The sequence below is a fragment of the Strix aluco genome, chromosome 1 (genome assembly GCF_031877795.1).
Source record: "Strix aluco isolate bStrAlu1 chromosome 1, bStrAlu1.hap1, whole genome shotgun sequence".
Taxonomy (NCBI): Eukaryota; Metazoa; Chordata; class Aves; order Strigiformes; family Strigidae; genus Strix; species Strix aluco.
In genome coordinates, this window is record NC_133931.1 from 169,229,277 (window position 1) to 169,243,492 (window position 14,216).

Consider the following 14,216-nt stretch of genomic DNA (forward strand, 5'->3'; position numbering starts at 1 on the left):
TTGGTATGTTCGTGACCTGTTGGTATGTTCGTGACCTGTTGGTATGTTCGTGACCTGTTGGTATGTTCGTGACCTGTTGGTATGTTCGTGACCTGTTGGTATGTTCTTTACCTCTCCTTAAGTCAAATTTTTGGAACTCCAAAGTTGCTAAAGTTAAGCTGGTTGAACAGTTTGAGGTGCCTGTGATAACACAGTCTAGTTTGACTTTGTTCTGACGTAATTCCTTTATCCAGACGTGTAAGTGTGCACTTTGAGCTTTATTTTTTTTCCCTCCCTTCCTGAAGATGGTAGGACCCACTCTGTGCTTTCACATAACTGAAGCCAGGGGTGTGTTAAACAGCATCAGTTAATATTTGATTTCTGAATTCTGTGTACCTGTTGAAACTAATTTCTGTATCTCTCCCAATGCAGGAAGTTAGGTAGGACTCTGAAAACACATTCATTTAACCTTGAGGCCAGGCTACTCGCTAGGGAATCTCTCCTGATGGATAGAGGGTATTGAACAAGTCACACATTAGCATTTGACTCTTGCTCTGTTTCAAGAGCACAGTTCTTGGAAGTACATAGCTATTGCAGCATCTGGGGGGTGGCTGTAGCAAACTTAGGGGTGTTCACGCTGACAAGTAGAAGTATTTGGGAGCTGTATGTGGTGCGTGTTGCGATATTATTACTTTTAGCTTCTCTGTTGTAGGATGTATTAAGGAAGAGTGTAGCCTACAGTGTTTCAATAACTATAGTATTTGGTATGAGCTAACTACTTCACTTCTCTAACAGCCTGTACGTAGCCCGGAGAGGAGAGACAGGAAGGCAGCAGCAAGTACGAGGAAGAGAAAGCATTCTCCCTCTCCACCCCCTACTCCTGTGGAGTCAAGAAAAAAGACAGGGAAGAAAGGGTGAGTGTTTAAGTCCTGGAATTTGAGGCAAATTTTCTTGAAGAAATATTTACGGGGAGATCTGTCACCCTTCACTTGTCTTGCCTTAGATTACAGAAGAATAATTATTTCTACAATAGACTTGAGTGATTTTGCTTGTGCAGGATATGTAATTTCTTTACTCCTCTGTAGAAATGTATTGCCTGCAGGTGGAAGAGAATCTACTGCAAGTTCTCCTGTTATCTGTGTCAGGGACAGGATTCATTGCTGCATCAAGAGCAGAACTTATCAAATGAAAAGTTACTCAGCTGCTTCTAAAACAACTCGAACTAGTTCTGTTAGTGCAGTCATGTTGTACATGTACACTTCTTGAAGTATAGCCCCATAAATTACTGCATTTAATTAAAGAGGGTTTTTTTTTTTACATAGCCAGGTATTTTAAAGTCCACATTCAAATGCAGCTTTAACAGTAGCATTTGTGGCCTACAGATTCATTTTTTTCCCCAATGCTAGTTTGATCTCTTAAAAAACAAACCCATATATCCAAATAAAAGCTTATTAATGGGGGTTTATGTGTGGATATGGAGGGGAGCACTTTTGAACAAAAAGTTCAGGTCTTGTTTAATAGACCTGTTGGGCTCTAATAAGACAAAACTGGGAAATTATCATCTGAGGTGAGAAAGAACTACTTTATAATATGAATTACTTTTTTGTTCAAAACGTAAAGCCCGAGTTAGATTCTGTAAAGAGAGGTGTGGGTGATTCTGCCTTTGTTTCCGAAATGGCTTCCTCAGTACACAGAGCTGATGGTACAAGCCAGCCTTTTCCTTAAGTGAGGCAGATGCCTTGAAGTGGTCTGTTGCCTCCTCTGTTCTGCACAGCCAGTGCCCTTATTGCAGCTTCAGAAAGGACAAATGTAAGTGAATCATTGCTCCCTTGAATCTCACTAGTATGAAAGTGTTGCCAGCATGCTGGAGACAGTTTTAGGTTGGAATCAAGATTTTTATATAGCAGTGGTCTCTTGTCTTGAAACAGTTGAAAAGACCTTTTTTTTTTTTATTGAAGCTTACTTGTTTTAGTAATATAGAGAGGATATATTTCATTAACTCCACCAGCACCGCTTCATACAGCATTCATGTTTTCATAAGTGTTTTAACCCAGTCCTTGAATCCTTGTATCTGAAGAATAACATCAAGATGAGAACGTGACAGTTGCAGCTGGCAGAGAATTTGTGTATGATCTGTTTTAGACAAGCAGCCTTATATGGGAAAAGGAGAGGGCAGAAAGAAGAAGATGAGCAAGAAGATCTTACAAAGGACATGGAGGATCCCACACCAGTACCTAATATAGAAGAAGTGGTACTTCCCAAAAATGGTAAAATATGCATACATTGGATTGTTTGAATGTTAAAACAATTGCTTATACAGCACTGAAAAATACACATGTATTTTGTCAAATCTTTGCAATACTTTGTGGCTGTGGGGCCAGGTGATCTGTGCCTATCTAAATTTATCTAGTCAGGGATTTGAATGTGACAGCTGAGAAGGGCAGCAGATTCACCTTTTGGCTTTTTGAAACACTTCTATGAAAATCCACTTAAAACGTTTAGTTTCACCCATTTTAGGGTTGCTCTCACCCATTATACAGACTTCATGTTTTGGGGGGTGGAGTGTTGTGGAGGAAAATAATTGTATGCCAAGTACCCAAGATAAGCACATTAAATGAGTGGAAATTCTAGCAACATGCCAAACTCATTCAGTTCTTAATCCTTTTCAGAAAAGTGTTGATCTGTGCAATACCTGTTGAGTAAAGATAAGTCAGAAAGTAATTCCTTCTATCGAGTCCTTGACACCAAACTGTTCTGGGTGTCACACCACTTGGTTTTTTCTTGGTTTGAACTTGCATGTAAGAATTGTTACGTGTTGTACAGGTCAAAAAAGTACAGTACTTAGTCCACAAACTGCATGAATAGAAGCTGCTTTGTGTTCAGATGTGAAATTATGGAGAAGTCAAACAATTGGTCTGTTGTTCTCTGCACAGATGAACTCTTTCGAACTGCAAGGACCAACAGAGTTGTTTATTGATAAGATACTAAAAGCATGCTAGACTTCAATAATTGTATCTTGTCTGATAGTTACTCATGAGAGTTTCAATCTTGCTTACTTTTGTAGTGAACCCAAAGAAAGACAGTGAAAACACGCCTGTGAAAGGAGGAACAGTAGCAGACCTCGGTAAAACAAATGCACAACACTCTCCAGCACCCTGGCCCTAAATTTTATAGTAGAGTCTTGCTTGCAGGGCAACAGAGTAAATATTTTTAAATCTCTCAATTTTAAAAGGAATCCGTAATTCTACTCTTTTATTGAATTAATTCAGTTTTTATATGTATTCAAGTTGAAACATACTTACTCTTTTTCTCTTGCAAGGCTCTTCCCTTGTAGTCATTTTTTTAAAAAAAAATTTTTAATGACATGTAAGCTCTTTCCTGGCAGAATTTTTCTTTTACTGGGAATCAAAGTGAATCACAGGTTCCCTGAGCTTTGCTAAGCTTTTGACATAAGAGATACAAACTGGTGTCCCATATCCTATTATACAAGGGTACATCTAGGGCACTGGGAATGGCGGTAATTAGGTATGGATTCCTAAGTGTGGAAAAATTCTAATTATCCTTCCTCTGTATTCTCATCTGTTCCCTTGTCTGGGATAGTTGAGTGCCTGCATGAGGATGAGATTGCCTTAATGATGTGTGGTCCACTTTGGCTTCCTCCTCACTTCCCTTCCAAAACAAAGGAAATATTCTTCCAGTTAAGCAACTGCATTGCTAGAAAGGCTTATGAGCAGTCAGATGCTTTTTATTAGTGTAATTCTCAGTGCTTTTACCTTTCAGATGAACAGGATGAGGAGACAGTGGCAACTGGAGGAAAGGTAACAGCAGCTGTTTCTTACTAAGTTTGGTAGAAAATGAGATCACAGAATCACAGAATGGTTTGTGTTGGGAGGGACCTCTAAGGGCCATCTAGTCCAACCCCCCTGCCATGAGCAGGGCCATCTTCACCTGGATCAGGTTGCTCAGAGCCCCGTCCAACCTGGCCTTGAATGTTTGCAGGGAGGGGGCATCTACCACCTCTCTGGGCAACTGTGCCAGTGTCTCACCACACTCATCATAAACAACTTCTTCTATCTAGTATGAATCTCCTCTCGGTTTAAAACCATGACCCCTTGTCCTAGCAAGATCTTAATCTCATTTTCAGTAAGTCAGCCTGTAATGTTTTTGAAGTCATATGTAAGGTTAAATTAGTTACTGATAGGAATGTTGGTTTTCTATTGTTAAAAATGAAAATCTATGAATGCTGTGAGATTATTTTGTATTTTTAAATCTATTAATAATATATTAATAATATTGAGAATGAGGACACAGATGCAAAGTCTTTTCAAAGCAGCATTTTTTCAGATACAAGATTTTTCAAAGGTTATGCTTTTTCTTTAGTCTCAGGGCTAAGTCTAAACCCTGAATAGACTTCCTGATCATTTTAATAGAGTTGCCAGAGTAGTTTCTGTGCTGCATTGCGTTGTTGGTATGCCAGGCAATATTTTTAACAGCTTGCTTAGTATAAGATGGCTGCCTGATCATGCAGGTAAGAAGAGATCACATCTGTGTTAGGGTCATAGAGTTGCAGGCCTGCACAGACAGAGACTTGGATGTGTCCTTAGTTACACACTTAAGAAAATCTGACTTTCCATACTGGTGTACTTGTAGTTTTACCCTATTTCAGTTCATATGTCCACTTTATTTATGTGTATTCAGAAGGGCTCAAAAATCCTTTGTCATGCTTCAAAATGGGGAAGGACAGCAACTCTAGGTATGCAAACCACTGGGTAGCTGGTCAGCAACCTTCCTTTTAAGTTTTAGGCACGGGTATCGCACAAAGGAACAGTGGGTTTAAGTATCTAGGTACAGACATGTGAACAGAGATTGCCAAAATATGGTTCTTAGGCAAGCACATTTCCCTAAAAAGCAGCTCAGGAGGAACGTGACAGCAGGCTTTTCCAGTATGGGAGATGCTCTTTTTTTTCTGGTGTAACTTCTCCATCCCTGGGTGTTGAATGACCTGGAACTGTGGAATTTGTGCAGCAGCCTTAGTATTTGTTCCCTGTTGGATTAGAAGAGGTTTGCTTTTTATTTCCTTTGTTAAACAGGGTTTTTTTGGGGGACGTGGTCTGTTGTTTCTCTGTTCAGTGAATGCATTTTGAGAGGAGAGGGGTGTTGGAAGATAAGGGGATGATGAGAGGAAGGACTTATTTTCTGAATAGCAATTGTCAGATCACTAAATATATTTAGAATGATACCTTGTTGTCTTTGGGGGAATTTAGTCCCAGAAAAAGATACATTGTTGATAGAAATGATTCTTTAAGATCTTGCTTTAGGGACTTCGTTATTTGTAACAGTTTGTTCTGTTTTTCTGAAATCCACCTGGATTAGTAGTTCAGGTAAAGAAAAGCATTTAATGTTGAGTTGCCTACAGGCTCTTCAAGTAGCACCTGAGGGTTTCTTGTACAGTTCTTACCATGTCCTGACCCTGGTTTTATGCCCCTCTGTGCCCTTCTCTTTGGATCAGGAAGCAAATGTGTGCTGGAGCTCAAGTTGCAGAACAGCTAGTATTCACCTGAGGCTTCTCTTGTGATGCAACAGAAAGTGACCAAAAACTTGTCCTCTGCTTGGGAATCTTACGGAGCCTTGCTTGCTGGTGTCTTCACAGCCCTGCATGAGCAGACTCATGGGTCTCTTCCCCCTCTGAGTGGAAGTAGATGCAGGGACATGCAGAGTTACAAATTGAACTTAGTATCACTTCTTCACAAGAGGGAAATATCCAAGACCAACTTTAACACTGATCAAAGTGAGTTTATCCAAGCAAGAATTTAGTGTAATGAGACACAGCTTTACAGACATGAAGCTATTACTGCTGACAGGTGTCTCCCAGTGAAAGTAGGAGTAATGAATCTGATTTCCTTTAATGCTTTTCTGAGGAGTGAGGTTAATTGGGGGAAGAGTGGCAAAAAATACATGCTGTCTTAGGCAATGTTAAAAACTGGTGCAGTGTCAGTAGCTGGAGATGGCAGCAAGAGCTAGGCTGACAGCTTACAAAGCACTCCACATTTGTGCTGTATTCATTACACGTGGCTGCAGTATACTGCAGAACTGAAATGCAGTGTTTTCTCCCGTAGTTAGAGCATGCTTAATTCCATAAACAGGAAGCGAAGCGTGATCTAACCGTACTGCCAACTGTGAGATTTGAGAACTGGCCCTGTAAAAACCTCTTACTGGCCTTATGCTTTCTGTTGATATTTTTATGAACGCAAATTATGCTTTCTCTGGTCCCAGAGATCTTCCCCACTGACCAGAGATTGCATCAGGGAAAGTTTATTCTGGAAGTTTATTCTGGACAGGATTGGAAGGCACTTGTGTTGAACTAACTTTGTGCTGTCTGAGAATTGTTAGGTACGTCTTTTGCAACCTACTAACCGTTGTATTCCCTCCGTGATACAGGAAGATGAAGATCCTAACAAAGGTGATCAGAGTCGGTCAATTGATCCAGGTGAAGATAATGTCACAGAACAAACCAACCACATCATTATCCCAAGCTATGCATCTTGGTTTGACTACAACTGGTAAGAAAGTAATTGGGAGCAGGGGGAAGACTTAGGTTTGGTGATTTTTCTTATAAATCAAGCTGAGACCTGAAAGAAAGTACTTTTAGGTCTAGTTCCCATGTATGGGTACATCTTTATCATTTAAAAATCTTTGAGTTGACTTCTAGCAGTTTTCAGGTATTGGGAATGAGGAGGAGAATTTCAAACAGCATAGATCTTCCGTCTACCTTCTCAGAATCTTTTGCTTTACATGGATTTTTATTTTCTTTTCCCCCATGGGAGAATAATTCCTTTTTCTTCCCTACTCTCTAGTCCTTGTATGATCTTTCTGTGTTTGCATCTCCTTCTGAAAGCTCGTGGCTTTTAATTTTGCTTCAGATCTTGACTTTGAGGATAAGTCACTGGTTATACAGGGAGGATACTTGTTTCATTTCGAAGTCTTCCTTGGAGTCAGGTTTGTGGTGTGCTGTGACCATATAACTCACTATAGTAATGTTCTTTGTATACTCAAACTTCTGTGGCGTGGGAAGAGAAGGAAGTGGCTGGGAATGCAAGTCCCTCTACAGGTTAAACTCTTATGTAGTACTTTTTAAAAAATAAAAGCTGCTTTGGAAACAGAATAAGGAATGGTCAGTTGTCTGGAAGGGCTGTCATTTGAGTGTGTGTTTTGTCTTACCTCTAGAAGTTGAGACATTGTTTAGGCTGGAATCTAAAAAGATGTGCTATGACACATGAGTGTTAGGATTCATGTGCAACTTTCCAAAGTGGGTAGCTTTTTATAGTAGTGAATTAAGATGGGATGTGAACTGTTAGTGTAAGGGTTGGTTCTGTTTCCAGCTCTGGCAGACTTCATTACCTTGAGTCAGTTACGTAGCCTGTGTCAGTGCTAGTGGCTTGAGTTGACCTAAATCCCCATAGATAGAACCATCTGTTTTCTCAGTCCCCTTGCTCTCCTGCTCTGAGATGATCCTGGAAGCAGAAAAGCCGAGGATCACATAGTCTGAATTTACAGGCGCTCCGGTTGCGTTGTGAGCGGAAAGGCTCGAGGTGTGGTTCTGGTACGCACGCAGAACGAAACGCTCCACTGATGCGCTTCAGAAAGGGATAAAGAACTAGATCTGCTGTAGATCAGAAAAGGCAACTTTGTGCAGCTCGAACTAGTTGAGGTTTACTTTAAACCAAGGCTGGTATATCTGTAGTCTCTGTGCTTCAATTCCTTGTTTGTAAAGTGAAGGTACAATGATACTTCCCTACTGAGAAAATGACGACAGTGACATTTTGTCACAAGATGGCTCTGATGCTGTTGTACAAGTGCTTTTTGGGCATGACTGGTAATAATGCTTGGTTAAAAATTCTTGATTGGTGCATTTGTAGTAGCAGCATAATTCTAGCGGTGTTCCTGAGAGCTGAATCTCTGTGCCACACAGCTGAAAGCCTAATGCGGTATTTCCGAAGAAACAGAATAAACTTCTCATTGCATCAGGTGTACTTGCTCTGACCTTGTAAAAGGCAAACTTAAAGCATCTCTGACAGGAGCAGTGGCCATCCACAAGGTAGCAGCTTGATGCGAAAAGAAGCTTTGATTTTGGAGTCCGGTGCTCCAGAAACAGCATGTTAAGCTGATTTGGATTTAAGGCTGAAATAACAGCACAGCTGCGAGATGGACATTTTTGTCTCTGAGATGTGTCCAGTCACAACTAATTTAAAGCAAGCTGGAGAATAGTTCTAATCTACTTCTCTGGAAATGTCTTATAAACTGCTGTTTTAGAATAGTCTTTGCTAAAATTAATTTTCTAGTAAAAAGATAAATTTTATTTAATGCAGAGTTCAGTTTCGGTATAGGCCGTTACGATTTGGGCAACTTCATTGCAAGAACTAGATAATTTCTTTGTTACTAAAATCCAAATAGTTTATTGGTTCTCTTCATCTTCAAGTTAGAGTGTTTTCCTATGAATGACAAGTTAAGAGTAAGCGGTATCAGCATAAAAGGACAATTGAATGGGAGGTTAAAAGCTGAACTTACAGGAGGAAGGAAGATCTGTAAAGAACATATTTTTCTGTGTTTCCTTTAAAAGTAACAATTTCTAAAGGACTGTTGTAGTTCTCCAGATTTTAACTTGCATAAATTATGTGCCATTCTACGAGCTTGTCTTCAGTTGCTCTAACAAGCTCTGCATTCCTGACACTTTTTTATAAAATGGAAGGTTATTTTGATCTTAAAGCTATTTTCTTGCTTAGTAATAGGTGGGTTAAATCTTAGGTCCCTCAAAGAATTTGCATATTAAGATATTGGGAAAGAAAAGAATGAGTTGACTGGTCAAGTTCCATATACTCTGGCTGTTTACTTGCATTATAATTTTGCTTTGCAGTAAAACCCCTCATATATCACATTATATGCCATCGATAGCACAAAATCATTTTCTTCGTTTGTTGCTGGTAGAACTCCACAGGTGCAATCACCCTGCAATTAAAATGTTTCAGGACCAAATTTCCTTATTTATGTTAAAATAAATTATGTCACTTCCTCCAGTCCTTTATTTAGAATGTGATTTCATAAGTTTCTGCAGTGCTATTTACATTGTCAGGCTGGTAGTACGTGCAGAATGGAAGATTCTACTGCAAGAACATTTAAACTTAAATACTTGACCTGGAACAGCTATGGAAGGAAAAATCTGTCAAATAACTAGAGGTGAATTTGCTATGATTTTTGCCTTAGTTTATTTTATATAATGCATAGCATCTCAGGTGTCGTTAGTTCTGCTCTTCCATATGTGGTCGGGTTTTGCTCCATATTTCTTCCTTGGAGTGCAAAGGGGAAGAATTATTTTTAAGACATTGTTTAGTTGCTCCGAATATCCATGCTTTGGATTTTATTTTCTCAATTGGCCAGGGAGGTACTAGCTACATTCTTGAAGCCAGTCTCCTACCTGACTTGTGAGCACTAGTAATTACTGTAGATCCAACTTTGGAATTGGACTCGAAGCACTTACTTGCACTCCCACCTTCTAAGTATATACCGTAAAAGCTTAGTTTCTTTGAGGTACTGGTCTTTTGCTGAATGTTTGCACTAACTAGGTTGGAGAATAAAGATGCTTCTGTCAGAATACAGAACTCGTGAAGATACAGCTGAAAACAGGCTGCTGCTCAGTACTTTACGGCAGCTTTGGGTGTGTAGTTTTGCTTTGATCAATGACTGAATTTTGTGATGCTATTTTAATGCAGCTTTGCTTATTTGATGAAATAAGCAAGTTTCCAAAGGGTCATAAAAAAAAAATAACCTTTGATATCAATGTTCTCCCTCAAAATAGTCATTTGAAGGTGTGCAGAGTACTCCAAGATTATTTAGTATTTGGTATCTGAATTGTGTATTTTTGTTACAGTATTCACGTGATCGAACGTCGTGCTCTTCCTGAATTCTTCAATGGAAAAAACAAGTCCAAGACTCCAGAAATGTAAGTAAAATATGTGAATATAGGCATATAAGAGTGTGGCAAGATAAAGGAGCTTCCAGTTTCATGAATCCTGTGCTCACTTCAGCTGTGCGTGAGTTAAGTTGATGTTGTCCGTAGGGGCATGAAAAGCGAAGAGCACCTGTACAACCACTTCTTGTAGTTTGATAGTGCCTGTGCATTATTGTAGTAGAGGTAAAAGTTTAAATATCAAAGTAATAGTTAATAGTGGTTATCCAGGAAAAATAAAACTAATTTCTCCCAAGTAGTATTGGAACAAATTCTTGAACTTTCTGTGGTACAAGACATGATCATCTTCCAAAGACATCTGAAAAATTTCATGATAGTGTAGAAACTTCATAATCCTCCTTATTTTTTCTCTCTCTCCCGATGCCATGCTATATTTTTGAGACTCAGGAGTTTTGTGTGTAAGCACTGACACAGAGTTTGTTGTAGGATGCCGTGTCAGACTGTGGAATGGGTTTTGCACAGTTATCTGTGGTGATTTCACAGTTCCCTGAGCAGCTGATGGGTAATTCTGAAAGTGCAGGTGAGGGTTGGAAAATGAATCTTCACAGGCCTGAGATGTAACTGTGTTTTCAAATATTAGGTAGTCTGATTTAAATCAGAGAGCTGGAGTTGTGCGCTGCAAGAAGGAAAACATGGGGTTTTTTATATAGCTGTTCCAAACCCTCTAGTGGCATTTTAGTTCTGGACATGCCTATTAAATCTTGTTGAGTTCTCTCAGTTGAATTCAGATCCAGTTTGTACCTATCTCATCTCCTTGTGGGATCTGGTATCTACTGCAGAACTGAGGTGTCCTTAATTCAAAATAATACACACACAGTTGTTTAAACAGCTTAATAAAAAAAAAAGCTGATTGTTGTCTTTAGCTATTTCAGGTTTTTTCATTCATCAAATGATTAACTTCTGATCTGACTTAGCAGTGTAACAAGATAAGCTGCTGATTTTACATCAAGTGCTTATCTTGAGAATCTACTGCAAGGCTTGTTATGTGTCTTCCTGGAGCCATCTCCAGCTGAACCCCCCCAACTCTCTCAGCCTGTCCTCACAGGGGGGTGCTCCAGCCCCCCGAGCATCTTCGTGGCCTCCTCTGGCCCCGCTCGAGCAGGTCCGTGTCCTTCTGCTGTTGGTGCCCCCAGAGCTGGACCCAGCAGTGCAGGGGGGTCTCAGGAGAGCAGAGCAGAGGGGGAGAATCCCCCCCCTCGCCCTGCTGCCCACACTGCTCTGGGTGCAGCCCAGCACACGGTGGCTTTCTGGGCTGTGAGCGCACGTTGCTGGCTCAGAGTTGGTTTTCCATCCACCAACACCCCCAAGTCCTTCTCCACAAGCTGCTCTCAATCCCTTCATCCCCCAGCCTGTGTTTGTGCTTGGGATTGCCCCGACCCATGGGCAGGACCTTGCCCTTGGCCTTGTTGAACTCCGTGAGGTTCGCACTTTGAAATTTTGAAGGCTTTGCAATCTTGAAAGGTGATTGATTAAAGGAAAATGTTCAGCATCAGGCTTTTGAACACTGTGCTTGTTTCTGTTAAAATTATAATCCTAAAACCTGTGAGGTCACCAAAAAAAGAAAATCATAAATTTAACACCATTGTATGCTGTTGACTTGGACAGCGGAACTAGACTAGTTGTGTCCACTTTATCTTGGTATCAAATTTTTGTCTAGTTGCAAAGCAGCTTTTGGGGATTTTAAACCTTTTTTTTTTTTTAATTAACCGCTAAATGAAGCGTTTGAGGTGTCTTCTCAATACATCATCTTAAGATCAGCAAAGCCGTGCATTTTTCTTTTTTCAACAACATTTCTTCAAACTGACTTTTTTCCCCAGTTTCTTCTTGGTGCAAATGATAGTGGTAATATCATCCTGCATTGCTGTTCCAGCAGGTAAATAAGGCAGACTTCAGAGAGAGTGTTCTTGTGCTTGAATCTCCTCAGGCGTATTTTGGGAGGCTTCTGATCTAACATTGAGGTAGCAATTAGAAACTAAGCTTTTTCAGCCGGGAGAAGCAGGAGGACTGGGAGGCTTTATAGTAGTTGCCCAGTGCACAAGGAGGTTACTGAGAAGATGGAGCCAGGCTCGTTACTGAGGTGTGTGGCAGGAAAAAACAAGTCAAACTGAAATGCATCAAGTTCTGTCTTGATACAATAGAAATTTTTAGCTCTGAAGAAGATGAAGCACTGGGATGGGGCCCTGAGAAGCTAGGAATGCTCTTCCTTGGAGTCTTTCAGGCCTTGCTGGACAAAGCCTTAAGCAACCTGGTCAAAATGCAGTGCTGACCATGGCTTGAGTAGGAGATTGGCTTAGACATCTGCAGTCCCTGGCACCCTGAATGATTTTCAGTCTATAGTCTTTACTTGCAACTTATCTACATGTCTGAGTTGTAGAGGTAACTATAGCTGCATCAGAGTGATCCCAAATGTATTTGATCCAAGATGTATTTGACACTAACTCTGCTCCATCAGTTTTACTGTTCAGCATATTTTTGGTTTGGGTGTTCTAGGACTTGGTGTCTAAGACTGCAAATAGATTGAATTTTGAAAGAATGCTTATCTTTCATATTTGCCATTGATGTGGTCATCAAGGCTCCATTTTTCAGCTGACATCAAAACATCAGGTCTCCTGATATCCATGAGCTGCTACTGGTTATTGCCTATGAGTGAAGCAAATTGAGGGACTCCTCCCAGTCATGGTGTTATCCTAGAGATGTATTTTTGTTGCCATTTAGGGACTGTAGAAATAGCATATGGTCTTGGCTTTGTGTTTTATTTTTAAATAAACATCCTTCTGAATGGAAGTGTTTTGCCTCCAGCTTAATTTTCAGGCCAAACAAAATACCGTGTTTCAGAAGCTCACACAGGTTTATTCTTGTGACAGTAGTGCCTGGGGGCTGGCTTCTGTCTTAAAAGGGATTTTAACTGAATATTAGTTGACTTATCTTTCTCAGTGTTGACAAGTTTTAGCTTGATGGCTCATGTCATTGTTGAAAACAGACTCCCTTCAGGATAAAATTTAGGGATGTTTCTGTCTTAGGCTTCTGTCTTCACCTAGTAATGTGACCTGAACTAATAAATATTAAATTAATTTCTGCAGCCAAGACTGCTTTAAAGTACCTACTCTTGAGCGGGTGGTAACCCAGTTCTCTCCAGGAGCATTCAGAAATGTTCCTGCATATTCCTCTATGGAAGAAGCTCCCTTTTTTTTTTTCTTGCCTACCAAACATTCAACGTGGAGGAGCCCAACACCTAGTCCCGTAACTTTTTTCCAGCGTGTTTTGTATATAATTTGGTCAGAATGAAGATGTGGGATTTTGGCAGGAGTGTGTACTTGCAGCATCTGTCTGCTTGTCTTGCCTGTGAAAGGCATTGGTGTTCTATCTGTGAGATTTATATTTTTGGTTACCAGCTGCTTTTGCACACTGCATATGAGACATCCCTGTCTTGAATTCTCCAAAGGCAGAAATCTGCTTATAATACGCTGTTTCGAACACATCTTTGCATAGGATACTCACTTGTATTTGGCAGATTGGTTTGGTTCCATCTAAAGAACGGGGCTGACCATAATTTTATGGTAGTTGATTTTGTTCTGAACAACTTGTATTAGGAAGCACTAGTATATTCCAGAAATTTACTGAAAATACTGAAAAAGCCTGTGAAGCAATGGCTACAGTGCAGGGCACGGGCTGAACCCCAAAACCTGCCTGCTTGGACTGTTGAAATAAGGGCATCTCACGGGGGTCATTGCTGCTTTGGCTGTTCCCAGCTCAGTGAGTGGGGAGTGTTGTGTTGGCTTCTGGGTTCTTGCCCTCTGCTTTTCAAAGACCTTGTCTTCTCCACGTTGCTGTTCTCTAACCTTTCCTTACTGATTTTTTTTTTTTACACATTAAAAAGTCCGTGTGTAGAAAGAGTAGTGTTCCATCTAGTGTACTATTTCTATTTTCCTGCATGGTTATTTTCCTTCTGGGTTCACAGAGGGGATTGACAAGGCTTATTTAGCTTGTTTCCATGTGAAGACCAGACCCTATTAATTTTTTTCTGCAGCTAGTCATCTGTTTAGTGACCAAGCTACAGCTCTAATCACCGTGTGATTTGGAGCAGGGCAAGAATCTATTTTTAGCCTGTTTTCCACCAAGGATGCAATGTCTGTCTTTTAGAGTCTGAGAAGATCTGACCATCTACACACGTCCCTGACCTTTGCATGCATCACATGTTTGCAGTAGAGCTGCAAGC

General features: G+C 40.3%; 1 protein-coding gene across 2 annotated transcripts in view; it reads left to right on the top strand.

Annotated features, from left to right (window-relative positions):
- The window catches only part of SMARCC1 (SWI/SNF related BAF chromatin remodeling complex subunit C1), a 93,566-nt gene that overhangs the window by 30,173 nt on the left and 49,177 nt on the right, over positions 1 to 14,216 (top strand). For both annotated transcript variants that reach the window (XM_074844691.1, XM_074844699.1), the window contains 6 exons: positions 775 to 893; positions 2,122 to 2,246; positions 3,044 to 3,103; positions 3,760 to 3,797; positions 6,418 to 6,539; positions 9,902 to 9,973. In XM_074844691.1, coding sequence (XP_074700792.1) covers positions 775 to 893; positions 2,122 to 2,246; positions 3,044 to 3,103; positions 3,760 to 3,797; positions 6,418 to 6,539; positions 9,902 to 9,973 — 536 coding nt within the window. The remainder of the gene's footprint in view (positions 1 to 774; positions 894 to 2,121; positions 2,247 to 3,043; positions 3,104 to 3,759; positions 3,798 to 6,417; positions 6,540 to 9,901; positions 9,974 to 14,216) is intronic.